At 35.6% G+C, this 19,788-nt stretch overlaps 2 protein-coding genes across 8 annotated transcripts in view; one reads left to right on the forward strand and one right to left on the reverse strand.

Annotated features, from left to right (window-relative positions):
• Positions 1 to 1,145: 1,145 nt before the first annotated feature.
• On the reverse strand, positions 1,146 to 19,472 carry MYOT (myotilin). 2 transcript variants are annotated; one of them, XM_058735814.1, is made up of 10 exons: positions 19,343 to 19,472; positions 15,981 to 16,544; positions 10,656 to 10,833; positions 9,664 to 9,768; positions 6,752 to 6,798; positions 5,853 to 5,985; positions 4,621 to 4,828; positions 2,564 to 2,729; positions 1,999 to 2,132; positions 1,146 to 1,773 (listed from the first exon to the last, which is right to left on the reverse strand). In XM_058735814.1, exons 2-10 carry the CDS (start codon positions 16,334 to 16,336, stop codon positions 1,601 to 1,603), a joined length of 1,500 nt encoding a protein of 499 aa, XP_058591797.1. In that variant the 5' UTR covers positions 16,337 to 16,544; positions 19,343 to 19,472; the 3' UTR covers positions 1,146 to 1,600. The 2 variants fall into 2 exon arrangements, with proteins under 2 accessions (XP_058591797.1, XP_058591806.1); XM_058735823.1 differs by lacking the exon at positions 15,981 to 16,544 and having other exon boundaries at positions 19,343 to 19,440.
• The window catches only part of KLHL3 (kelch like family member 3), a 278,377-nt gene continuing 263,347 nt past the window's right edge, over positions 4,759 to 19,788 (forward strand). For all 6 annotated transcript variants that reach the window (XM_058735748.1, XM_058735762.1, XM_058735785.1 and 3 more), the window contains exon 1: positions 4,759 to 4,883. The gene's annotated coding sequence lies outside the window, so the exon portion shown is untranslated. The remainder of the gene's footprint in view (positions 4,884 to 19,788) is intronic.

Raw genomic sequence — 19,788 nt, forward strand, 5'->3', positions numbered from 1 at the left:
AGGTGTGCAGGACGCCAGAGCCCGAGTGCCTGACCAGGTGCCCACGCTGCCCCTGCTGCCTGTAGACACCGGTTCTCATGAACCGAGAGCTGCAGGTAGAAGTAGCTCCCACCCTTCTTCCCACCCAATATAGCTAAAGAAAATGATAAAATAGATTTAAACAAAATCCAGCTCTGAAGTGATGAGGGAGAGTAGGCCTAACAGGAGTCCTCGGGAGCCCAGACTCACATCTGGCACTGAAGCTTTGCAAAGATGGGAAGGTTTGTAAACCAGCTATAGAAAAGACCAAAGAAATTTGGCTGTAAATTAAGGCATCCGAAAACCCGCCAGGATATGAGACAAGAGGGAGTCTCATGTTGGAAAAGAGGAAAATAGATTCAGTAGAAAGGCCCTAGGGCAGCCAGCAAAGAAAACCATCAAGCTGCTTTTGGAAATAAAAAATAAAGCTTCTTTTGTTATTTCTCTGAAAGAGATGTAGAGTGATGTTGATAAATGCTATTTTGTGTGCAGAAGAAAAGCAAAACGAGGCCACACAGCAACAAGGGTCAAAGACTACCAATAATAGACAGGAGAGGCCTAGCAAAAGGCCATGGCCAGTGGATAGGAGGCCTGAGAAGAAAGGGCTAGTGTCCTAGCTCAAGGACAGTATAATAAAAGGATTTTCCCATTCCTGTACTTTGAGATGCTCACAAAATTATGTTTTCTAATGTACTAGCTTATCTGAAGTTTAAATGTAGGAGGAACCCCCCCCCCCCCAATACAGGTATTGAAATTTACATGAAGTAAAAGAATTAAGCAGTTGAATCTGCAGACTATTCTTGTTCCATTGAACTCGGTAGACTCAGAGGTCTTGAAGATTTAACGGATTTATTTGGTTAAAGCAAAATAACAATTTCAGGAGCGAGTCTGTCAGGATTTAAGTTACTGTGGTTGTTTCCTTATGAAATGGCAAACCATGGAATGCCTAGCTGAATTTCAGGAGGAATTGGCTGAGCCTTAAATGAGCTTCATTAAGATACAGTTATAGAACATACTATTGTTGCTTTTCTGGAAATTGTTATTCTTAGGTTTTACTTGATGTTGTATAATATATAAACACCAAAAGTTACAAAGATCTAGACTTTTGTGAAGAGAAGACAAGTCTATTTTGAATATTTGAAATTTTATTCTCTTTTGACATTAAGCTTTGGAACACTCAGATAATCTATACCATGTTAGTATTCCTCTAAGAGAAAACGGGTAAAACAGTATTTAGAAAGCAGAACCAGTAAACCTTATTACAAGCATTAGATGTGCTTAAAAAGTTGATATTAATTCATAATCTGTAATTGTTAAATGTATATGACTTAAATGTTAAAATCTCACATTTTAAGATAGTCTTCTACAATTACAAACCCATATGCCCAGATTTTCCTTAGGCTTCGCAAACCAGAGAAGATAGAATGTGTAAGAGTCAAAGGATAAATATTATAAATATATATTAGTTATATTACCTAATTAAAGCCATAACCTGTTAATACAGCTATGGATTTATTTTAAATTTTAATTGAATATATTACTAATAGTGTAGTTGTTGTGTTTTCAAATGTTGGTAACCTCATTAAAGTTCTTCACTTTCATAGAGTCCAGATTGAGCTGCCAGACGCTGAAATTCTCCTTCAGGGTTAAAAGCTTGTTTCACATCCAAACCTTTACCGTTAAGTGCTAAATATTTGCTGAAAGTTGGTCGAACACGTAACTGCTTAGGAGCCGGAAGAGTTTGCCTTTGACGGACTGAAATAGATCAAAATAGAAGTTGATTCAGAAAACATGTTCTAAACAAATGGGTTGCTCTAGGTATTTAATATCAGACAGGACAAGAAAAAAAAAATCAGAACTGTTGGGGGAAAATCTCTCGTATTTTATACCATACGTTTTTATATTATGCTGAGATTGTGTTTCTTACTAAATCTTTCTGATTAACTCCTTTATAACACTTGGGTTGATAGGGTGACATACCTGTAACATCTAATCTTGTGTTACATGTGGTCACTCCAGCTTCATTAACTGCAGACACAGTATACCACCCAGCATCTTTCTTGTTTACGTCTTTTATCAGTAAAGTGACTCTACCAGAGTTATCATGATATAAACTGGAAAGAAACAATAATAAAAAATTAAAGCGTAAGAATTAATTTTCCTGTGAAAGTTTATTTATGATGTCTGTGACCTAGAGTGCCAGACTGTAAGAAAATGAAGTATTTGGAAATTCTGAGCTGTACCTAGTCAGTGCCATGTAGCATTGGTTTTATTGAATTTAACCTCCCCCCACTTAATTTTGTTTGTGTCATCATTTCCTTGAGCCATCTTTCTTTATTGTTAGTAAAAAGGTAAGTCCTGGCCTACTTTATGCCTTATGTTTTTGATTAGTGGAATCTGGTGTAATGAGGTTTATTACATTTCTCTGCATGTTTTAAAAACCAGACAAAGTGAGATTACAAATGCATGCCATTTATAATGCATTTCAAGTACAACTGGATTCATCCCAATAAACTAGAGTTATGTCTAAAAATACTTATCCTACCTTATTCGATCAGTGTTGAATTGTACCATTTCATTATTTCTTTTCCAGAAAATCTTTGGTGGAGGTACAGCTGAGATTTGGCATTCTAGCTTCACTGAGTCTCCCTCAAAAACTTTTTTGCTTTGTGGTTTGTAGATAAACATTGGTGCTCTTCTATGTTCTTTTGCTACATATTAATAAAAAATTCAGGTATTTGAAATATTATAAAAAGAAAATAAGCCAAGCCAAGGTATTATGAAATTTGTATGTTGATACAAAAGTTTTAAAAAACACAAGATTGGAAGCTTATGTTTTAGCATTATTTTAAACAACATAGAGTACTATTTTGCATTATTATACCATTTAGACTTCTAAAATAGTAATGTTGCATTGAATTTACAATCATGTTTCATCAAAGAATTTAAGTTATATTCTCATTTATGTCTCTTCTATAAGGAGGCAGCATGAATGGTGGCAAGACTAGACAGCCTACGTTCAAATTCTCTATTTGCCCCACCAGCCATGCCAAATGGAAAAGATTTGTTTAGTTTCTCTGAGGCTCAGTTTTATCTATTGTAAAATAATTACAGGTATAGTGACTGCTCTGCCTACCACACAAAATTACTGTGAGGATCAGCTGAGATAATGAATGAAGCAGCATTTTGTAAACTGTAAAATAGTATATAAATGTCAGTAATTATTACATCATTTCTTTAATTACCTGAAGGAAAAGAGGAAATGGTATCAGAATACTGTAACCCTAGCTTTTCTGAAGGAGAAATGAAATTGGACAGATGCTTGCCAAGGCCTCTTTCAACTCTAATAATATTTCTGGAGCTATTTGCACAAAAAGGATTTGCTCAAAGCTTAATCACTTGAATTGGATTTTTTTTTTTGATTCCCTGATCACTCGGTTTTCCCTTAGACTGAGGCCCATTATTATATCATAGAATAATCTTAAAGGGTTTTTCACTGATTTGAATAGAATACAAAATCAAGGATATTGTTCATCCTTTAACTTGATCAAGATTTTATGTAATCAGCAGTAAATTATGTCAAAGTATCTTTTCTGCAGTATGCCATGGCTTAAACCATTACAAATGTAATATATATTTAAACCACTTAAATTGTAATATTTTTAAGTAGTATATGAGTTTTATAAGAAACTGCCTTACTGAAGACAAATTTGAGACAGTTTAGCCATACCTATTTTCGAAAGCAAGTAGGTGTGTTTTTGTTATAAATAGAGACTAGTTTTCTATTAAACAACATCATCTGAGGCTAAAAGTTAACATTTATATCTCAGTTTTAAGTAATGTGTGGTCATGGCAATGCTGGAAAAATAACAATCAGATTAATTTAGACGATAGATCAGAGAAGTGATTAGACTGAAGTTTTTCACTATAATATCCTTTAGTTACATCTAGAAATGGTTACATCTAGAAATGCTTATATAGTTGACTCTTGAACAGTGCAGGGCATTGGGGCACCCCTCCACCCCGCCGCCATGTAGTTGAAAGTCTGCACATAACTTTTGACTCCTGAAAAACTTAACTCCTAATAGCCTACTCTTAACTGGAAGCTTTACTGATAATATGAACAGTCGATTAACACATATTTTCTGTGTTATATGTATTATATACTGTATTCTTATGATGAAGTAAATTAGAGAAAAGAAAATGTTATTTAAAAAATCATAAGCAGGTGACAATACTGTGTTATATAAAATCTGCATGTAAATGGACATGCACTGCTCAAACCTATGTTGAATTGAGAGTCAACTGTACTGCCTCATTTGGTTTGTCTAAAATTGCACCATTTCTTTATTTCCTTTTGTGAAAAGCTTTGGTTATAGGTCTCTTGTTGAAGTTTCTCTGAGTTTCTCTCAAAAATGCTGTCTGCCCCCTCTCCCACCCTGTGACTTTTAGATAAAAATTGGCATTCTCCTGGGTTGTGTAGACATTGACCTTAAATATGAAGTCCTGTGGGATTTTCCTTTTTAACACTTGCTTTTTTTTTTTTTTTTTTTAATACTGCTGGATTTTAAGGAACTCTTGAAGATCCCTCTGAAGGCTTACCCAGGACATCCAGCTGCACAGTAAAGGTGGCTTCTCCTGCTCTGTTCTTGGCAACACATGCATAGGCTCCTGCATCTGAAGCTCTGACCACTTCAAAGATGAGTGAATGAAAACCCTTTTCAGACACTATCATTTTGTGCAAGTCATCTGATTGAACTGGTCTTCCATTCAGATACCATGACACATCAGGAGCTGGCAGTCCGCTGACCTGGAAAGGAAGACACAAGAAGGAGATGACAGAATTTTAAATTATATCATCACTGGTACCTATTTGTCCATTTACAACTTTTAACAATTCTAGTATCTGAGTGGGTTTGTGATTGACGCAAAGCAAGAGCTTAAAAAGGTGTTTGCTTTCAACAATGTTTAACAAAACAGTAGAAATTAAACTCTCGAAATCAATGTAGTATTTTCAGACTACATCAAACCACATCTAGCTCTTTCGTATGCACCATGAGGCCCTGTAAGATGCCTCAGTTACTATATTTAGAACATTAACTTACGTTATATAGGTCTCCCCAAGAAATATGAAGTGATACGGGTTTTTTTTTGATAATGTGACTGCAGTTGAAGTCTCAGAGGGACATATGTGTGATGCTTGCTGATCTAATGGATGACTTTACCAAAGTAGAATGCTCTTGAACTGTAATTCTGGTGTTTAAATTCCAGTTTAAGTGTTTTCTTATAAACCTTAACAATTAAATCCATACATGGACTTTCATTCACAAGGAATCCAGAAAAACATTTTATAAGAAAAAGGTCTCCAAAATGAGAACAATAAAAATGTAGGTCTTTCTAAAGATCACTTCTAGCATGAAGATCTCTTCTACGCCAGGTGAGCAGGTTGGCTTGAATTTCTTAATGGAGAATACTGCTTTAGAAATCTTACTGGTTTGATAGCTTCACTTATGTATTTATTAGGGGGTAGGTACTATTGTGAGTACATTATGTCTATTTACTCAGTTAATTCTCATAACAGCCTTATGAGGTACATTTGTTACTCTGCCATACAGATGAGACAAAAGCACAGGAAGGTTCAGTGACTTAGGTTACGTAGCTGGAAAGTGGCAAAGCCAGGATTCAAACCCAGGTAAGCTTGGTTCCAGAATTTTTGTTCTTATCCACTATAAGTGCTGCTTGTTACAGTGTGTAACAGATTATGAAGAGGAAGAGGACACTTTTCAAAACAGTATCTTGTTGCTATTTTTCCTCCAATATTTTTGAACTCTTACTTTGAAGTCCATTCTGCAGAATCTTCCTTCTTCAATTGACATGTTCTCTGGCACTTGAATGAAACGAGGTGGGTAAAATTTCTCCTGGATTGCATCCTGATCATTCACATCTCCCCTTGAGGATGATCTGCTTCTACAAAAATATTTTAATAATCACTATACAGGAAAGTTGTCATTGTTCTTCCTTTTGCACAAATATAGTTTAGCCATCATATTGGAACCCTCAGAGTCTATGCTATTTAATGTGTCAGTGTAATAACAATAGAGAGAGGCATATTTGAAGACTGTTAGAAATGGTAGCAATTTAGGAAGATCTGGTAGAAAATATACATCTTTACTTCTTTTATACATTGCTACAAATTGATGAAGAAACTGATCTATTAAAATGGAGAGTACCCCATGGACAATTCTTATCATATGCAATGATTTGGTAATTAGAATTGGGTTTTGTTTGTCATGAGATATTTGCTTAACGTGGACATGTGGTCCTGGCTTATTTGACCAAAACATATTAAAAACTTCTTCTGAGATAGTACTGACAATTAACAGATAAAAGAAATTTTTTTACGTTTATTTTGAGAGACAGAGACTGCGTGAGTGGGGGTGGGGTAGACATGGAGAGAGAGAATCCTAAGCAGGCTCAGTGCTGCCAGTGCAGAGCCCAACGCAAGGGTCGAACTTATGAAACTGTGGGATCATGACCTTAACCGTTTGAGCCACCCAGGCACCCCAACAGATAAAAATTTTGATCATCCTCTCGGACATTAGAAAAGTCACAATTGCTTTTTATAAAAGTTATGTAGGAGGCCTGAAGTCTTTATAAATAATACAGTTTTAAGCTGAATATATTTTTGGTAGTAAAATAGATAGTTCTTCAAAAATAAAAAAAAATTTTGTACCTTACTTGTGATGTAGGAACTTGCAGTCGTGCGTGTTCTGAGTTGTGCTGTTTGAAATTAAAACAAGGTGAGAATGTTAATATGTGGTTACTACCTTGAAATGAAGCAGAATTAAGTAGTCATAGCTGAAATGAACATTTCTTTGTTGGCTGTATTTGTGCCTTCATGGTTAATTCCATGTACAGTTGATCCTTGAAATACACAGGTTTGAACTGCACAGGTTCACTTATATGTGGGTTTAAAAAAATTTTTTTTTAAGTTTATTCATTTTTGAGAGAGAGAGACAGAGCATGAGCAGGGGAGGGGCAGAGAGAAAGAGGGAGACACAGAATCCAAAGCAGGCTTCAGGCTCCAAGCTGTCAGCACAGAGCCCGAAGCAGGGCTAGAACTCCCGAACCATGAGATCATGACCCCAGCCGAAGTCAGATGCTTAACTGACTGAGCCACCCAGGAGCCCCTGTATATGGGGTTTTTTTTTAAGATAAAACATACTACAGTACTTTAAATGTATTTTGTCAGCATTTTTTTTCTAGCTTATTTTATTGTAAGAGTGTAGTATATAATACATATAGTGTACAAAATCTATGTTAATCTACTTATCAGTAAGGCTTCTGGTCAAAAGTAAGTTTTTAGTAGTTAAATTGTTGGAGAGTTAGAAGGTACAAGTGGATTTGAACTGTGTGGGGGGGTCGGCACCCCTAACTCCTGCATTTTTCAAGGGTTAACTGTATTAAGTACTTACCGTATAGTGCACTAACTTTCTAATACTCTAGCAAGTAATCCCCTGAATTAATAGGACTATTTAACAGGTATGGTACATGAAAATTAGCTAGACGTTGAACTCATGGTAGTTCATTTTTCATATGACTACTTTACAACAAAGGGAGATGTGTTCCCCTGGTGTATTTGAAATGGGAACACATGGTACAGATTGTCCTTTAGTAAAACAGGAATAGACATGAAGTCACTTGTGTTGGCAGTAGATACAAGGTATTATGCCCACTGCTCAAAAGTGCACCAACAGCAGTAAACACATATTAGACTGGAAAATGCTTCTCTTTTTAGCCATGGCACAAAATCATGATGGACACCATGGAAGCTACGTGTAGAGCTCTGAGAAGGTTTGAAAAACAACATTAATTACTTCCTGGTTAATAAAAGTTTATTTAATTTAAGCAAACATCTTTTAGGATTTATATCTGAGTACCAGAAAATTATTTCCATTTGAGAATAAAATTAGAGATTGATGGAAATCCTAATTAATTGATCAAATACTTAAAACTTATTTTGTGTATTTCACTGTGCTTGGCACAGCAGGGGAGACAAGTGAAAAATCTCTCCCTATCCAAATATCTGAAAAACACCTATAATCTGAGTATACATTACTTATTTTGTGATGAATATGTTTAATGTATTTGGTCATTTTAAAATAAAATTCTTACAACTCTAACTTTTTTTGCCTAGTCTTAAAGTTCTCTACACAGAATGTCAAAAGAACAATTCACTTCTCAGATCAACTAGTTTTTTTGGTAAAAAGTGAAAATAATTTAATTAAACCCAAAATATCCAAATTAAATTGTTTGCTTTTTCATATAGTAATGCTTTGAATATGTATATATTCATATTAAGAGGTGTAATATTTCAGTTTTATATAATTTGATAACATTTTTTATTGGAATGTTTGAAGTATACACAAAAATCTAAGATTTATCTTTTCAGATTTCATAATATGTTTTGCTGCTATCTATTTTCTTGGTACTGTTACCTTCATTTTAATGTTTTTAAAGAATGAATGAGAAAAATAATACATTCTTGCCCTTGAAATCATACACTGAATTTATAAGGTAAGCCATCAATATAACATTGTTTTGAGTAATTTCTACTAATAGAGGTAGGTTTGCATCCTATTCTTGCTGTAATCTGTACCAGTCCAGAGTAGGTGCTCCATGTAAATTAATTGAATGAATGAATGTATGAACTGTTCATTAGCCAAAAAGAGGTTTAAGTTCTATTTTCAGTTTCTAGTTACTTGCACTGTTAGATCCTGCTCCATCCTTTTTAGTAGGTCTTGTTGCATTTAACAGAAACAAAAATCCTATTTTCAGTTTCCTGTACTTAGGATAGTAAGTCCTAAGGAGTCCTTAGGAGTCTTGGGTACCCTGTTTCGTCCCTTTGGTATCTAGTTTCTTGTGAACTTTTTGGGAAGAGATGAGAGGTAACTACAGAAGGAAGACAGGAGTAACCGTTCTGTCTCTCCAACTGAATATTTCTCTTTAGGGTTACATTTACGTGTTAGAATGAAGTTGATAAGCGTATGGGATATTCACTTTATGCCCTCTATAAAGTTTATACGTTCGTGGAAAGGATCCTTTTGTTAATATCTGAGCCGTTACTCCAGGCTTTTTGTTGTTGTTGTTGTTTGTTTTGTTTTTAATAAGCATTTTTGAATACAGAAACAAAGGGAATTGGATATTTCATTAGTTCCACAATTGTATTTTAAAACATTGAAATGATTAGGAGCTTATTATGAGAAAAGGTTATAATTACTTTGGTTTAGAGTTTTAACTTCTGTTAAAGATTTATAACTCATAAATTATCCATGTGGACATTGGAAAAAGAATTCTAGGTGTAATGGACCCCTAAATGTCCACATGCAGAGTGACAGTGTTAGCCTTCTGGTGTTTTGACTTTGTGACATTTCATATGCAGATATTAGAACACCAGAAAGTGGAGTAAAATTTTAAATTTCTCTCTATACATTTTGGCCCATCGTGGCCTCTCCTTTTTATATCTAATGGAGCATGGAAGTGATTGACTTTTGCTTCAAATGATACTTATTAGCATTTGGAAAAACATTTAAAAATCACTCAAAAGAAAAATACTCCAGTTAGGTAAAGATTATTTTAATTTACCTGTGGTGAATCTTGTGCCTCACTGTCATTTTGAGCTTGAAACACAGCAGCTGCATTCTGTGGTCCTAGCAATCTGCGAGCCATCTTCTCCTCATATGTTAGCCGCTTTGAAGAAATCAGTCATTAAGGAGAAAGTAACGAGATTTAATAAAAGTTGTTTGTGCACCTTTACCTTAAAACCACCAAGAATGCTACCAAAGAAGTATAGTTCTGTCTAGTGAATTAGAGATAAATACTATGTTTTAAAAGTTTTTTTCATTCAAAACATTTCCCTTCTGTTCTAGTGTCACTTTCACATCTGTAATATTCACTTCTGTTTTCCTCTTGCTCCTAGGAAAGGCAGGCATAATCCCCCTTAAGTAAGGCTCTCCCAAGTGAAGGGAAATTCTTCATGTTTTTTGTTTTGCATGTTTCCATTGACTCCATCTTTGAATATAGCACTGTATATCCTCACATTGAGAAATAACTTTTATTAAATGAACACTGAATATTTTGTTTAATTTCTGGTTTGAAAGCAGTCCATCTGATATGTTATATGTGTTTGGATTGAAGACATACAGTACTGTTTCAAAGATAAGTGACTAATACAGTGGGTACAGTAAGAGTTCTCTCATAAATATCATGGCTATTTGTCCAGTCATATACACCAAGGTACGTGAAGAAATCAAGGTGACTGACAGTATCTCCTATTGTTTATTTGGTCATCAGACATATTTTATGTGAGAGTAATGCTTAAAGTGGAAAATCTTCAAATTTTTTTTTGCTTCATTCTTTTGTTTTTATATTGTTTTACATTCTTCTTTTGCATCCTTCTTTTACTACTGAAAACCAAGAGGTGATTTCATGCAGAATGTTTGGTATTGTATCCAAATATTCTCTTTTTAGATAATCCTATCCCTTGTGGATTATATGGACAAAGATTTGTGAGACAGAAAGGCAGAAATATTTTATAGTTTAATTGGCTTTTTATAGAAAATAGACATTTTGCTTACTTGATTTCCATTATGAAGAAGGCTGTCCTTGCATTTTAGCTTTCTCTCCAAATCTTGAATCAGAGCTTCTTTTGATCCTTGTATTTCATGGTCAGGAGTCCTTGGTGTGGGTTTATTAGCATTTGCATTTTGGGATGGTGTAGCACTTAGAGGTTGGCCAACTGAGGGTTGTTGATAGCTTTAAAAAGAGAAAAGTTTTTATTGAAGTTTTTATTTATTTAGGTAACCTCTATACCCAATGTGGGGCTCGAACTTAGGATCAAGAATTTATATACACAATGGAATACTACTTGGCAATGAGAAAGAATAAAATACGACCTTTTGTAGCAATGTGGATGGAACTGGAGAGTGTTATGCTAAGTGAAATAAGTCATACAGAGAAAGACACATACCGTATGTTTTCACTCTTATGTGGATCCTGAAAAACTTAATAGAAGACCATGGGGGAGGGGAAGGGGAAATAAAAAGTTAGAGAGGGAGGGAGGCAAACCATAAGAGACTCTTAAAAACTGAGAATAAGCTGAGGGTTGATGGGAGGGGTGGGAGGGAGGGGAAAGTGTGTGATGGGCATTGAGGAGGGCACCTATTGGTATGAGCATTGGGTGTTGTATGGAAACCAATTTGACAATAAATTTCATATTAAAAAAAAAAAAAGAGTCATACGCTCTTCTGACTCCTGACTGAGCCAGCCAGGCACCCCAGAAAAAAAGATTTTTAAAACAGATCTTCAAAGTACAATGTGGTACTAAAATAGACTTGACCTCATTTTGTTAGTCACTTTTAGATAGTTGAATCTACCACCACTTAGTACTGGTAGTATTAGAGTTATTAAAAATACCAATTTCCTAATAATAGTCAAGAAGGATTTAATAAGAATGGTCACCAGCTTTTTTTTTTTTTTTTTAAGTCTTGCCAAATTAAAATTTAGTGACAGGAGGAACAAATTAGATTAGGTGTAAGAGGGATGTTTTTCCTTAAAGATCTGCCGTAAAGAATTGAGAGTAAGTCTAGTTACTGGCAGCTTGTGAGCCCTTCCGGTCTTGTAATTGAATTTGGTAAATTTGATTTGTGGGTAGATACTGTACTCAGTTCCCTGTGATCTCATGTTGATAGTTTGAAATTGATGGTGTTCGGAGTATCTACACCAGGGAAGTAGGTAAATACCACAAATCATGGCTCCTTTCTCCAGAGCTGTTAAACATTCTCTGGTATAATCACTGGCACTTAGCAAATATTCTTTTGCTTTGAATGGAGTGTACAGTTGTCATAGTCTCTGGCTTTCCTATTAATTTCCAGTTCCTTTTAATTTCCTATTTTACAAAATTCAAGTGTGGTACTATATAACAAATAGCTTTTACAGTAGCCGTGGCTTCTTCAACATTGCTAAAGTGATTTTTAGAGAAAGAAAGGAACGATTAGAGGAGGAAGGAGAAAGAAATGTAACCTGAATGAGAAGAGGGGTTTGGGGAAAAAGAAAGCAAATTTGAGTAGCAGTTGAAGAGTTTGGTTTACATCTGTATTTGAAGTTCTAATCTAAATTATCTGGAAAGATGTTCTTCCTTCTCTCTGAGTTCTCCTGTTGATTCTGATAGAGTATAGGAGTAGTACTTAGGAACTCCTGTATTAAATTTGTAAGGTAGCTTGCACTTTCACAGTTGTTTGTTCAGATTTCACCTAGTTTATTCATTTTGTGCCCTGCAAGTGTGCGTTTATATCTGTTTAATGTGGGAAAACTGGCCACTGTTTTCAGTGAGTATTTTAGTATTATCATAATAAACGTTCTCCAGTTATCAAGATGAGGCACCCTGGGTCTGTTCTCTGACCTGTTCCTGTTCAGATGTCCTCAAGGATCATTAACAAGAGCTTATAAGCTAAGTGGAAATGTATCTCTTCCAAGAGGAGCCAGAGTTTTAATTCTTGCAGGCTTTGGGGACTTGGTTAGTAATCTCTAGATTATAAACATACTCAAGTAAAAAAAGATGACTTATTACTCACCATTGTAATGTTTATTTTCACTAACACAGAGGCTGGGTATAGGGGATTCTTTATCACTTGAATGAGTGAATGTTTTTTTTGTTTTTTTGTTTTTTTGTTTTTTAAACGTTTATTTTATTTTTGAGACAGAGAGAGACAGAGCATGAACAGGGGAGGGTCAGAGAGAGAGGGAGACACAGAATCCGAAACAGGCTCCAGGCTCTGAGCAGTCAACACAGAGCCCGACGCGGGGCTCGAACTCACATACCGCGAGATCGTGACCTGAGCCGAAGTCGGCCGCTCAACCGACAGAGCCACCCAGGCGCCCCTGAGTGAATGTTTTTAATTTGATTCTGGATGCTCTGTATTGAAAGTGGTGGTGCACATTTCTCCTCCTTACATTACAGATATTCGGGGTTGTTTATATTAATCCTAAACTAAAAGTCTGATTTGTTCAGTTAAGTAAATAGCCAAATGAAATGTTTCAATAAATAGTTGTGTTTGTGTTTTCAAATTTTATTTTATTTTAGTTTATTTTTTTTTTAAGTAGGCTTCATGTCCAGCATGGAGCCCAGCACTGGGCTTGAACTCAACAACCCTGAGATCAAGACCTGAGCTGAGGGGCGCCTGGGTGGCGCAGTCGGTTAAGTGTCCGACTTCAGCCAGGTCACGATCTCGCGGTCCGTGAGTTCGAGTCCCGCGTCAGGCTCTGGGCTGATGGCTCGGAGCCTGGAGCCTGTTTCTGATTCTGTGTCTCCCTCTCTCTCTGCCCCTCCCCCGTTCATGCTCTGTCTCTCTCTGTCCCAAAAATAAATAAAAAATGTTGAAAAAAAAAAAATTAAAATTAAAAAAAAAAAAAAAAAAAAAGACCTGAGCTGAGACCCAGAGTTGGATGCTTAACTGACAGAGCCACCCAGGCACCCTGTTTTTTTTTTCCCTTAAGATTGAATTTTCATGTCAAAGTGGTAAAATTCCTTTGTCTTAAAAATCTCCTATTTTTCCAACTATATGGAGCTATAATAGCCTATTTTTTTAATGTTAGTCTACATCTTTATAAAAGTCACATGCTTGTTAAAGTGAATTAGAATTAAATAAGTTTGTTTTTTGACTGTTATAATGCAGTATATCTGAGAAATCCTGAAGGATTATCAAAATTGAGCCTGAGAATCACTGATGTGTATTTGACCCAGTCACTTTATTCAGTGAATACCCTTATCAGTTTACATAGCCTAAATGTAAGATGAGATATCTGCTCATATTTATAAACTCATATTCTTGCATTCTGCTTTATAGGTCTTTTTTTTTTCTGTCATTACACTTGATCTTAGCCAAAAGGCCAAGAAGCGAATTTTTTTTTTTCTATCATTTATCACCGAAATCCTTAATTTTGTTGTAGGTCATAAAACTGAATCACCAGGCAGGTAAGGCACACTTGCTGAATGTCACACAGCAAGCTTTTTGAATGGACTAATTAGAATTGGAGTTCTCCTCAAAGTCCAGTCTGTGGTTTGATTGACTGAATAAAATGTTTGCTTAAGGGTTTCCTACTGATGAAAAGCTAAATAAAGCTTTCAAAGCAATCTAGGTCAGAATCCAAGGGATTATTTTCGAAGGCAGGGCAAACTTAAGCCCACCATAACAATGAGGGAGTTGTGCACAAATGTTCAAAGGGCCAGAGCTTTCCACCCCGTGCAGCTGGACTCTGAATGGGTATCAAGTGGCTGTGGGAAGATTAAAAGAGTTATCTATGGTTGCTGCAAATGGAACAGCTAAAGCTGTATCTTTGATCTCTGGTTTGGGGATCTCCTATGCTTTATTTCTTATCCTCCATTTTTGCCTTTCTCTCTTAGTTCTGTGTACAGAGCTAGGAACATGGTTGAGGGTCACTAATACTTATTTGATGGCTCTCTTTTCTTAGCAGATATTTGGAATAGGATTGAAAGACTTTACTAAGAAAAATAGTAGAGTCAGAAAACGTTATTTTAGATTTAAAAATGCTCACGTAGGAAATTCGAAAAATAATGGAAAGCTAGATGGAAAATGATCATTTGGCTAGATTGTAACCAAGAAAAATCTACATTGTGTGTTAATGAGTGTAATGGGAATTTTGGAGGGAAGAGAAAGAGAGGGCTTAAAGTCTTCTTTAAAAACATATTAGGTCAAACCTATGAGGATGCCATTTTTGTAGGTGAAAAATAGTTGACTATCAGCCATTTCAAATGGTTCGTCCTAGTATCTGTAGGATTCTAACAAATGTTCTTGACTTTCCTCATTTTTGTTTTTTAAAATGTTGAAAATAATTCTTTGCAGGTTGAATTGCTGTAGTCCATTGAACTTAATTTCCAGAGTTTTCACCAATAATAGAAATCTCTACAAAAATTAGCTTCTGGGGAATAGTGAGAGAAATTATCAAGAATCTAAGCAAATCTTTTGATAAGCCTGCAACAAAACATATTCCATCAGGCAGTTTTTCATTTGCCTCAGATTTAATTATCTGATGTTTTAGCCAGGCAAGGGACAGGAAAACTGATAGCTCTCGGTTTGCATAAGCACAAAGTATTCAGTTCATGTTTTAAAAAAAGCACAACCACTGTGTCCTTATTCATATCAGGTTCTCCTAGGATAGTTTTAGGCTTTGGAAGTAGTACATGCTTGCATAAGGCTCCAGGTATTCTTCTCTTTATTTAGACAGGACAATCAGCTCAACTCATTTGAACAGTTTTTTTTAATTACCAAAGGAAACGCTAAGGTCATTTATCTATTCAAGCCTTTCTTATCATAGCAAGGAAAATTCATATACTTCACTATTTGAGTCCCAGATTTTCATTAATTTTTTTTTTTTTTTTTTAAGCCAAGTGGATGCTCAGGATCAGAAGGGAAAATGGATAGGAAGAAAAGACTAAGACTGAGAAGAAATTTAATAGTCTCTGCTTATGTGAGAGGAAATCCTAGCTGAGGAAGAGCAGACAGGTGTTCTTCATCTCAGCTGAGCCCAGAACGCGAGCAATTAAATTTATAGCATGATGATCTTAACTTAGAACTGGGAGAATAGTTCACTGTTCTTGAGTATATTAGAAATCTTCTTTTTTTGAAGATAGAAAATTATAAGTAATGTATGGGGTAATAGGTGATTTGGGTTTAGGATAGTCTGGACACTAGAGAATGGGTCAGATGACCTCTTACTGCCAGCCCCCTGGTTCAAGGTGTTTTAGGAGAATTATGAAAGAGACCTTGAGGTTTCATTGCCTTTCAAAATACTAAATAGTGAACTAGGGCATACTCCCCCACACTCCTTAGATACAAACTCAGTGTATATGCAGTATCTATTCATATATAAAAAAATATACTTACTTGGTGTCCACATTGGAAGGAATTTTACTGCTACTATAATCAGACTGTGATGGTAATATGGAGCTGAGGAAGCTGGCTGGTGACTGGTTATAGGTGGCTGTAACCCTTTGGCCTGGGTTGGAGGCAGCATGCTGCTGGGGAGAAGCAGGGAAAGCAGAGGAAGACATGGTGATGTGAGAGCTCACTGTTGAGGAGGCAGAAAATCTTTGCTCTGTGCATTGGCGGGGCTGGATGGTAATGGAAGACTGTTTGGTCTGACTAGAGTAGCTGGAGGTTTCCGGTCCAGGAGGTTGCAGTCTGGAGCCACATGGGTTTTGGGTTTGAATGAAGTGTTTTGGACGTTCGTAGTTAAACATGCTTAGCTGGTATATGGAAGATGAAGGCAATTTATTACTACAATGATTTGTTCCTCGAAGGGTGGGGTCCTGAATTTGGGGTGGCAATTCTGGAATCACAGAAGATCTCAAGGAATCTGAAGCAACCGTGGTCTGCCCCTCCTTGTTGTGATCCTGGGAATACTGTGCTCCTGTCTTTGATGGAGTGGCCTCTTGAAGAATATTGTTCCTTCAAAAGGAGAAAATGATTCAATTACAGTATTTGCATAAAAAACAGTACTGTTTAACATCTTTAGGAGCATATGTGCTGTTTTGGGGGGAGGCTTAAATGCTTTCAAGGTCACCTCAAGGTGGACCTTTCCTGGCTTCTAGACTTCTTTTCTTTATCTCTGTCTTTGTACAAATGACTTTTCTCCTGAGAACAACAGCAACAAAAAAAGTATTCATTAATGTTGGTTTGCCTCTGGGTGATTCTTGAAGCATGCCCAGGGGCTTCAAGATACAGGAACACAAAGTTTGAGTTTGCTAAGTGACTATGAAAAGAAATACTGTGATGCTGCTCAATGTGATAATTTTATGGCCTTACGATTAGCCTTTGCCTAGGGGGTATAGTTCATTAACCACAGAGATTAATTATATTAATAATATTATATTAATAATTTAATTATTTAAATTATTAGCAGTTAAATACCTAACTTGTCTGCTCCTTTTCAGTCTGAATTCTTCCCATTGCTCATGAAAACCAATGAGCAGCTCTTCTGATACACCACTTAATGAATGTCCTGGTGATCTGTGATGAATGATGTCTCATTAGATCAAGGGGAACAATATGCTTTTTTTTATAAGGAACAGTGAATGTCCATATTTACTCCTTCACTCTTTGGCAATTTCATAAAGTAGAGGGAACATGTATAATTCACTATTGTCAACTTTGAGTGTATTTTTTGTGGCTCGCTCTCAGGGTGCTGCCTCTTTTTCTCCCTTTGATTCCAAAATGACCATAGTACCAAACTAGAAGATAATTAAGGAGTATGTGTGTCTTTCTGTGTGTATATATCTTACTGACTATTCCAGAGCCATATATAAATTTTTTTATTATTTTTAGATTATACAATCTAGTTATTGGTGTTGATACTCTTAATTATTTAGATTTTTACTTTTTACTATTTTTACCTATTTCATATGTATTTTAGACTAATTTTGAAATTATTTTAGCTTCTCTCTTTTTCTTTTGAAATGGAAGATGCTAATGTACAGAAGGAAGTAAGGCAATATGAAACTAGTGTATACCTCATCAAAAAAGAGGGATGCCATTTCTCTTACTTAGCTCTGCATTGATTCTTCTAACTTCCTGTAATGGACCCCATTTTTCCTTAGATGAATCATTTGCCCCTAAAATCAACCATGAAGGGTCATATTTGCCTCTGGTTTCTTCCATTAGTATGGTAAATCTAATAAGCAGAACTATATACAGACATTACACACAGACTAGTTCAAAATACATTTAATTTTACATAGTATAAGGCAACTCTAAGATAATGATAAATCAAACTATAACTGATACCAAGCTGTCATCATTGAAATGAAATCTTAAAATTGTTTAATTTCCTAGCTTGAAGAATGTATCATTTTTAATGAAAAATTTCAGACCAAATAACTTCATCCCAAGGCTGTACATATAGTTTAGAATTAAATTAAAACTAGCAGTTTTAGGGGTGCTTGGGTGGCTCAGTTGGTTGTGTCCAACTCTTGATTTCAGGTCAGGTCATTATCTCATGGTTTATGGGTTTGAGCCCCACTTCAGGCTCTGTACTCATAGTGCGGGGCCTGCCTGCTTGGGATTCTCTCTCTCTCCTCTCTACCCCTGTCCTGCTTGTCTGCATGCATGTGCATGTGTGCATGCATGCTCTCAGAGTAAAAAAATTTAAAAAAACCCCAAACAAACAAACAAACCTAAAGGTTTTAGGAAAGAACAAATACAACTCAACAGCCAAGAGAACGATTCTGTTGAGAAAGAACACTTAAAAAGCCATATATTCCTTAATTTCAAGTTTATGAACACAAACATGTTCAACTAGAGTGCATTTTAGTAATTAACTGTATTAGGCCTTTACACTGTTGGAAGAAAACATCTAAAAGGAAGCTTTAATTAGATCTTCTCAAGGACTCTATTTGAAGGCAAGTAATTTTGTAGTTATGGGCTTATTCATTACATTGCAGAATTGAATCCAAATTTAGTTCTAAAATTCCTTTTTAGGAAGGCAAATTATTCAGATTCATTTCAAATGGCAAGTGATAAACTGTGTAACAAATAGCCAGTAGATATTTTCCAGAAAGTTCCCTGTTTTTCCTTACATATATTTTTAAAATGTCACCAATCTTGTACATTTTGGTATCGGTCTTCATAGTTAACAATTACTGTTACTTTTCAAAGCTCAGTTAAGAATATATTCTTTCAAAAGTTCCATTTTACTCATGTCTCAACAAAATTTTATAGAGATGTTCAAATAGATAACTCTGAAAAGTTTTTCTTTATGTTTGTAGTTACTGTTCAACAGTTTAATTTTATAAGAGGTTCTCTTACTTGGCAGTATCATTTTATTCCAAGTAATGTTAAATAAATTTCAAAGATTTTATAAGTAAAATACTATGCAGCTCCTATTTAAAAAATCCTAACTTTTTTTTTCTCTCTCTGATATAGTACAGACAGACTTGCACAAACAACTGATTGAGGATATTTTAAAGCTCTAGAACATCACCACAGTTATAATCACGCCAAGTATCCCTTTTCAAGGAAAAATGATGATCTAAAAATATTAACACACAACTATCTTGCCTTGTACCCTTTCTATAATACCTTCCAGTTTCAGTGGAATGAATAGGTTACTTCCTTATTAAATATTTGTATAATAACATTATAATGTTACTTGCACACTTTTTATGTGAAGATGATTTTTGTACACATTCCTCTGATTTGGACAAAAAACCAAAACCCAAAACTGTAGCAGAAATAAAGGTGGGACTTACCCGTCGTTCCAGAGGGTGCCAGCTGGGTTTAACCCACTATTGAAGGGAAGGAAGAGGCATCCCCTTCCCTCACAGACTAATCTAGTGGCTCTGTGCTTAGTATTATAGCACCACTGACTTTTATCAGCTGCCAAACAGTGACATCTGATGTGCTTGCCTGTCCATCTACCTATGCTGGCATGTCAAAGTAAGAGTCCACAATCTAAACAATATCTCAGATGTCTTAGTGATATTTAAGGAGTGGGATTACATGAGCTTCTCTTGGAGGCATCTTTATTTTAGATGTGAATTTTGACTGTGAGCTTTAGCAAGCTCATGCAGGAGGAAGAGCAATGAATTGGGAAATGGAAAAAAGTGTAAAGCAAACTCAATTTCTTTATTGTGGTGGGGGCTTTGAATGTTCCCTGTTTGAGAAAGAAGGACTGAAAGGGAAACCATATCCTAAG

The sequence above is a fragment of the Neofelis nebulosa genome, chromosome 1 (genome assembly GCF_028018385.1).
Source record: "Neofelis nebulosa isolate mNeoNeb1 chromosome 1, mNeoNeb1.pri, whole genome shotgun sequence".
NCBI classification, from domain to species: domain Eukaryota; kingdom Metazoa; phylum Chordata; class Mammalia; order Carnivora; family Felidae; genus Neofelis; species Neofelis nebulosa.